The following is an 8,336-nucleotide window of genomic DNA, read 5'->3' on the forward strand; positions in this document are numbered from 1 at the left end:
TTGTTGATTAAACATGGTTCTTTAATAGTTCAATATGTTTTAGAAATTCTTATAAACCTTAATTATCATTTTCATATTTTAAATATAAATGCAAATCTAAATATATATTTAGTTGTACCTAGTTGAACTGAGTATTATATATTTATGTTATCTAAATATTACCCTCTATAGTTAAAATGTAATTTTGTATGGTTATTGTTCATTACCTCTCGAAAATATGATAAATAAACAATTACGAATTACATAGGTTGTTCTAGTAACATCTCTTACTTTTTCTAGTAACATCTCTTACTTGTTCCATTTCCGGTGAACAACAATGACAATATTGGCTAGGGTTATAGAATAAGATATGTTGAAGATGACTACAAAATTACAATAATATTGTTCATTAAAACGGATTTATGGACCTACACTAAGCAAAAGAACGTTATGTACGTACTCTAATCTCAAGAACATTATGTACGTATGCGTTCATATGTACGTACACGTTTATATGTACGTACACGTTCGATTTTAGGTTTAATGAACCCGAAATTACCAGAATATCCTCGTCTTCTACCTCTAACATACGACTGAAAACCCTAATTTTCCCTGCCTCACTTTATTTTTTCACGACTTATGTCTATTTTTTTGGTTTCACTTGTGGGTTTTTTACTCAACTATTATAGATTTTCATCTCAACATCTGATTTCTAAATTAAAAACCTATAAAAAGTGAGTTATATAGATTTTCGAACAGATATCTAGCTCTTCCATGGATGAACCCAGAGGAAAGATTAACGAAACAGAGTAGGAAAAAGACGTTTGCTCCGGCCGACAAACAGAATACGATTGATGAATCTGCTACAAACGTTATTACATGAACACCATAGATCAGAAGAACAACAAACGTGTTTAGATCTACCTCCAATAAGTCTATCGCAACGCTAGACTGTCTTTGACAGCTCAAACAAATTCATGTTATTCTGGTAAGACTTTACAGCTGTCAAAAATGCTTACTAAAATCTACCACGGACAAGAAACCTACCATCACACTCCGAAAACTATTTCAAAAAAACAAACAAGTATACCAAAAATATCTGAAACGAGAGAAGGCTGTCGAATAAATCTGTCGCAACAGGCCATTAGTCTACCATAAATATCTTTTGGGTCATATTGACTGTTGAAGGTGTACATCAGATATTTTTGGTACACTTAGTTTTTGATACACATATACGTCCACCGATAAGTGTACCAACACTACAACTAAGTGTACCATCTACGTCGACGGCAAAGTGTACCAGCACTACAACTAAGTGTACCAAAAATATCTGACGTACACCTTTAATCAGTCCACGTGTATAAATCTACCATCAAAGGATCGGTAGACTTAGTCCCAACTTCCAATGTTTTTTTTTTCTAATGGCATTAGCCGTAATTACGTTTTTTCTCAACACTAGTTTCAGGGGTAGTATAGGTACAATGGGTTAGTCTAGTAATGACAAACAATTGTATGTTACTTTTGTAATAAGGAAGCTTTTATGCAATATTCTAGTAACTCACCTTTTAATAAATTGTAAATTATAAAATATAAATATTTAATGCTAATGGCAGTCTTGTAAATAGGTGGCAATTTCAGGATTTATTTACTAAATGTACTTGGAAAATGTATATATAGATATAAATTTAGATTTTAAATATCCAAAATTTGGAATTATATACATGTTAGGTAATCAAAATAATTTATTTTTAAAAATATTACTAAAAAAGCATTTATCTCGATTCCCATATACTCCATCCGTTTCAAAATATAGGCTATCCGTTTCAAAATATAGGATGTTTTGGGTGAAAGCACGCAGATTAAGAAATAACCACTTTGAAAAAGTTCAACCAATCATAAACAAAACTGCATAAAATAAATAATAATAAAATATAAAAATAATCTAAAAGTTATCTGCAAAATTGAAAACATCCTATATTATGAAACAAAGAAAAACCTCTAAAACATCCTATATTATGAAACGGAGGGAGTATAATTTATTTCCATATACATTCCTCCATAAATTATAAGTGAAAACAGAAAACAATCCCTTTTATAATAAAACGGAAGTACACAACATTGTTTTGTAGACTATATAATTTTAATAAGTTTGTTACAAATAGGTTATAGATTATAATTGATAGATTAATTGGTTAANGGTACAATGGGTTAGTCTAGTAATGACAAACAATTGTATGTTACTTTTGTAATAAGGAAGCTTTTATGCAATATTCTAGTAACTCACCTTTTAATAAATTGTAAATTATAAAATATAAATATTTAATGCTAATGGCAGTCTTGTAAATAGGTGGCAATTTCAGGATTTATTTACTAAATGTACTTGGAAAATGTATATATAGATATAAATTTAGATTTTAAATATCCAAAATTTGGAATTATATACATGTTAGGTAATCAAAATAATTTATTTTTAAAAATATTACTAAAAAAGCATTTATCTCGATTCCCATATACTCCATCCGTTTCAAAATATAGGCTATCCGTTTCAAAATATAGGATGTTTTGGGTGAAAGCACGCAGATTAAGAAATAACCACTTTGAAAAAGTTCAACCAATCATAAACAAAACTGCATAAAATAAATAATAATAAAATATAAAAATAATCTAAAAGTTATCTGCAAAATTGAAAACATCCTATATTATGAAACAAAGAAAAACCTCTAAAACATCCTATATTATGAAACGGAGGGAGTATAATTTATTTCCATATACATTCCTCCATAAATTATAAGTGAAAACAGAAAACAATCCCTTTTATAATAAAACGGAAGTACACAACATTGTTTTGTAGACTATATAATTTTAATAAGTTTGTTACAAATAGGTTATAGATTATAATTGATAGATTAATTGGTTAAAAGTTAAATAGTGGGTGCAACCTTAATTTATTTTTGGAAAATTTTATTACTAGAGCACGTTGTTTCCAAAAATATTAAAGAGAATATTCTAAAGAATCATTTGATATCATCTAACTTAACATATTAATTTTCTTTATTAAATTATTCATCAAAGAAAATCCTTTGATATCTAACTTAACATATTAATTTGTTAATTATCATTATATTTCACCTCTCATTTTTATACATGAGTCTATTTTGTGAAAGAAATAAATTATCATATTATTTATTATAATTAAAAAATAGTTTTATTTCTGGATATACCGTAAGTTGAATTTTTAAAAACAAATATAAATTGTTCAATTTATAAAATATTCAAGCTTTATTAGTATTATTCTTTAAAATAATATCTACTAAATTAAATTTTTTTACTGAGTAACGGGTCAAAATTTAAATATTTAAATGCAATTTTACATTTTTAATTTTTAAATTTTTATATAATATAATAAACTTTATATAATTTATTTTGAAATATTTTTCAAAATTTTGAAACTTGATATAAAAGTTAGAAACTATAAACACTCTAAATTGATTTGTTATAACAATGTCAATAATAATATGTCACTATAATATGAAAAAATTTCAAGAAACCAAGTATATTAAAACAAAAAATATACAATATATTAAATTACTCATAATATAATAATTCGCTTTTTAAAAACCAAATTTACAAAATTATGTCTTATAATAACATTCAAGTCATGATGTAGAATATATATTGTTGAAATAACTTCACATACATAAACTAATACAACATATTAAAATTTTATTTTAAAATATACAAAATTGTATAAAATAAAATTTAATCAGTGTTATAGCATAAGTACTTATCTAGAATCATTAACAATATAAAACTTACAAACTAGGTGTCTTTTTTCAAGCCATCATATTTAGCATATGATTTTATTACCTAATATTTTATCCAAAAAAGCTTTTAAAAACAATCACATAAATTATATTTTATAGAAAAATTACAATATAAATAAAATGAATTTCAACATGTGCTCTAACACGGGTTTTAATCTAGAACGTTTATTATTCCTTACAGAAAACGTTAGATGTTTATTTTAATCGTGATATTGTATACTGATATGTCTGACGTTTCCGAATAAGTTCATTGTATAACTTTTATTTCGGACTTTGTTTATAAATTAAAAAAATAATGGTAGTTGACAAAAAAAATAGATATATTTCATTCTACATTTTGACTAGGCGAGTACTGCTCTACAAGCGGGGTTTATTTTTACCAATTTTTGGCTGCTTAGCAAATGCTAGCATATATATATTAATGTTGCAATGTTATTATTTTCATTTTTAATAAATATTTGAGGGGAAAAAAAAGATGGATGAACTTCAATATAGAAGATGTGAATAAAAGATATATGGTTTCAGATCAGATGATGATCAAACGATTCACCATTGCTTATTCAATTGTATGTATTATGCACACATTTATTCTGATTGTTTGATTTTTTCAAGTAAACTATCAAAAGTAATATCAAAAGCATCTCGGAACTTTTTAAACTTAGCGTTGGAGTCTCCATAGACCAAACCAGGCAAAAGCTGATGAATAATGTAGCTTCTCATTTCCTCTTTCTCGCTTAGAGTCTTTGCCTTCAGTATCTCCACCACATTTACTCTCGTTTCCTTCACATCTTGTTCTCTTATATACACTGAGTATCTCCGATGATCCTCAGGAAGATGCCACGCGTACTGGTAATAAGCCGTGTACGGAGTAAAAACCACTGGAATGCAACCGCAGATTAGTGAGTCGAACACAGATCTCCTAGTTGCGCTATCTCCAGGCGGCTGCAGACAAAACTCTGAATCTTGAAACAAATCAAGAACATTCTTCGGATTCATGCAGCCTCGGTTTGTACAGTTCAAGAACCGACATTGGTTGGAACTTGAAGACACGCATTGCTCGATTAGAGTTGATCGGATGTTATCAGGGTTACCGGGTCTTGCACCTCCTGCGAAGCTTACTAGATTCCGGCGAGGTTTACTTGCGATCTTGATCTGCCAGCTGGTGATATCGTCATCTGTTTGCGGATGGAAATAGGTCGGGTGAGGAATGGCGATGTCGTTGACCTGCCATGGTTGTCTTTCGATGAGTAGCTTGGTAGGGTTTTGCATTTCTTGTAGCTCAAGGAACCTTGAGCCCCAAGGGACCTTATATCTCCTAAAATCCCAAGTAATTTTTCCTAGAACAAACACATGATCTTTACCGGCGTTTCTCCTCCATGATTCCTTTGATTCTAGCCATTTTAGAACGTCGATCCCCAACCGATCCTTCACATCGTCAGAAACATTCCTATAATGCCATCTCAATACATCGTAACCGCCATAGTATGGAACATAGAAGAGCTTAGCTTGGGTTTCGTTGAAAACCCTACAAGGATGCTTCAAAACCCTAGAGTGTAAGATAAGCTCAAGAGAATACATGTGTGTTCTAAACCAACCTTTGCCAAGATTCTCAATAGCTTCTCCAAAGCCTTCGTTCTTGAAGTAACTACACAAGTTAACCCCTGGAAGTATATCGTTACACCCTACCAACAAATCACTGTTGAATTTCGACGGTAAATCATAAACATAAACTCCTTTACCTTCACACGACCGCGTTTTATTGATGTTTTCATCTCCCGGAGCTAGCCATGATCTTTGTAGGTTAAGATACTTGACGGCTGCCTTTAACGCATATCTCTCTCCTTCACTCTTAGGTTTGATGTATTTGCTGTATTCTTCCTCGGCTTTTACGTCAATGAGTGAATAGAGGTCAGCCTTGTTCTTGGGTTTGTCTTCTTGATCAGGAACTGGACCAATATTCTTGGGTTTGTCTTCTTGTTCAAGAACATCATCATGCCCCTTTTTATCTTCACTGCGAAGAATCTTCGTGTGATCACCGGAAACTCTATCTCCGGTGAAAGATTCATTTTGTTGAGAACTTATTTGAAAACCAGGTTTAGAACCGGCCGTGATACAATAAGGATCGTTGAACTTCCGAGAGAAGAAACAGATGTGGAAGTTGTTGAAAGATAACAAAAGGTAAAGAAGAAAGAAGAAGAGAAATATTTTTGTCTTTATCTTTGAGACCACCGATACTATCATTTTTTTTCTTTTTTCTTCACTTTGCCACTTTGGATTTTAATAACATCTTCGTATGGGGATTGAAATATAGTTTATATTTCAACCAACAAATAAAACTGTTTACTAAAAATAAAAATAATTAATCACCTACCATTGTCACTTTCAAGAGTTCAGGTCATTTTCTACCGTTGTCACTTTTTACCACTTCAACGTGCTCTTGGAACTCAATTAGTCAGGAGAATTTATTCGTAAGATTTCAAAACTAATCTCGATTTGCTCAATTTTGATTTTAGATTTAGCTTTCACCCGAATTATGTTGGCCTGAACCACTTATNTAAAATACATGGATTTTGAAATAACATGTTTTATCCTTGGATTTGGATCCTTTTATTTTACACTTTCAAATCCATTCAAATCTATTCAAATTCATTTAAAACATAATATGGATTTTGAAATCCAAAAACAAATCATAGATCCAATAACATGAGATTTTAACAAGTATTTGTAAATCATAGATCCAATAACACATCATTTTCATAAGTATTTTAAAATCAATGAATGAATAACACATGATTTTTGTCTGGATTTCTAAATCCATTAAAATCATAGAACCAATAACCCCCTCTTAGTCGAAGTTATCCCTTTTTTTTCTTTTCTTTGCTCCTCAACATCTAACATAACATTGTAATTATATTTTTTCTAAATTACCATCGCAAATGTAATTATATATTTTTATTTTATTTTTGCTTTTCATTTTTTTTAACTTAATTAAAATTGTTGAAATATATTTTTTCTTTCTAGAAAATATATCATCTTTATTAACTTTTAAAATATTGGTTTATTCAAAAAAAGAAAAAAATGTTGATAAAAAGGGCCCAACCGGGTTCGAACCGGTGACCTCTCGATCTGCAGTCGAATGCTCTACCACTGAGCTATGGACCCAATTGCTTTAACTTCAATATCCATAAATTATAATTCCAAGCCTGATCGCTTAAAAGTTAAAACACCTACCTAATTGCGGCGCTTCTTCTTCGTCTTCGTTTCTCTTCAGATCTGCAGTCGACAAAATTTTCTTTTTTCTTTCTGGGTTCTTCTCTTCTTCCCTCTAGCCGCCAGAGACGGATTCGCTGGTTCTCAATCTCGCTGGTTTCACAATCTCTTCAACCTGTAATTGGCTTTAAGTAAGATTCAATCTATTTTTCCCTTTATCAATTTAGATTTTAGACTGTTTGCTGAAAGTGAGAAAGGCATCATATTGTCATGGTTTCATTATTCTTGCTAGCTCCATAGTTTATAAAACTCAGTTGCTTCCTTATGTATCAATTAGTGGGCTTTATAATTGAGATTTGAGATGATATTGCAATTTGGAGTTATATTCTCTTAAAGGTTTCGGTCATATCAAATTTGCAATATGTATATGATTATTCTTTAGCTCATAATGAATTAGTAGTGATTGTGATGTTTCTGTCGACTTCTTTTTTTTTTCTCTGTTTCGTGTTCGTTCGATGTATATGAATCATATTTATAACATCAGTGTCTCGCTTATAATTGCATTAGCTAGTTTTAATATGATGATGATGTAACATCAGTGTCTCGCTTCCAAACATTAACGTTGATGCAGTATGGATTACAAAATTTGATTGCACTTTTAGTTTGATCACATATTTGTATTACAAAATTTGCTGTGTTTTACGTTGATGCAGTATGGATTTGCAGTCATTAGAAAGAATTGCAATACTAAATGCTGAAAATGATTACATGGAGATGGAGATAAATGATTTCTTTTGGATATTGATAATAAACAGATTATGATTTCTTTTGATTTGAAGTAGATTTGAATTTCTAGAACTGTTTTACATAACATGAGTTTTGGATATTGATGAGTTTTTGTATTTTTCGAACTGTTGGATTTGAGTTATTGAAATAAAATGAAAAAGAGTTAGAGGGTCAGGGCTGAAGAGGGCTTAAAAACCCTTTTTAACATCCCTAGCAGTTATTCTTCTTTTTTGATAAAAGAATTTATCTTTTCCCTTCGCCGGTAAAAGGATGGGCAAACGAGGAGCTAAGAAGCTTACAAACACTCAAGGAGGAGGACCTAATCTCAAATCCGTACTAAGACATGATCACTTGAAGAATCTCGCTCTCTGGTCTTCCGCCGGAGATACTCCCTTCCCTTCTCTTGCTTCTTTGTTCGGTCGACGTCTCGCTTCCGACATTGATTCCACGGGAATCGCTACTGATCCTGATCTCGTCTCTTGCCAAAGGTACATCTTTTAGGGTTTTCTTATCATGACTTCAATTTTGGAATCTGTA

General features: G+C 30.7%; 1 protein-coding gene and 1 non-coding gene across 3 annotated transcripts; both read right to left on the minus strand.

Annotated features, from left to right (window-relative positions):
* LOC104729906 (probable xyloglucan galactosyltransferase GT20) lies at positions 4,280–6,107 on the minus strand. Of its 2 annotated transcripts, XM_010448940.2 has the most exons (2): positions 5,543–6,106; positions 4,280–5,464 (listed from the first exon to the last, which is right to left on the minus strand). In XM_010448940.2, the coding sequence occupies exons 1-2, from the start codon at positions 6,042–6,044 to the stop codon at positions 4,389–4,391; spliced, it is 1,578 nt and encodes a 525-aa protein (XP_010447242.1). In that variant the 5' UTR covers positions 6,045–6,106; the 3' UTR covers positions 4,280–4,388. The 2 variants fall into 2 exon arrangements, with proteins under 2 accessions (XP_010447242.1, XP_010447235.1); XM_010448933.2 differs by having other exon boundaries at positions 4,280–6,107.
* On the minus strand, positions 6,894–6,965 carry TRNAC-GCA. Its single transcript has one exon. It is a non-coding gene; the product is annotated as a tRNA-Cys (tRNA).

This window comes from Camelina sativa, chromosome 2, assembly GCF_000633955.1.
Source record: "Camelina sativa cultivar DH55 chromosome 2, Cs, whole genome shotgun sequence".
NCBI lineage: Eukaryota > Viridiplantae > Streptophyta > Magnoliopsida > Brassicales > Brassicaceae > Camelina > Camelina sativa.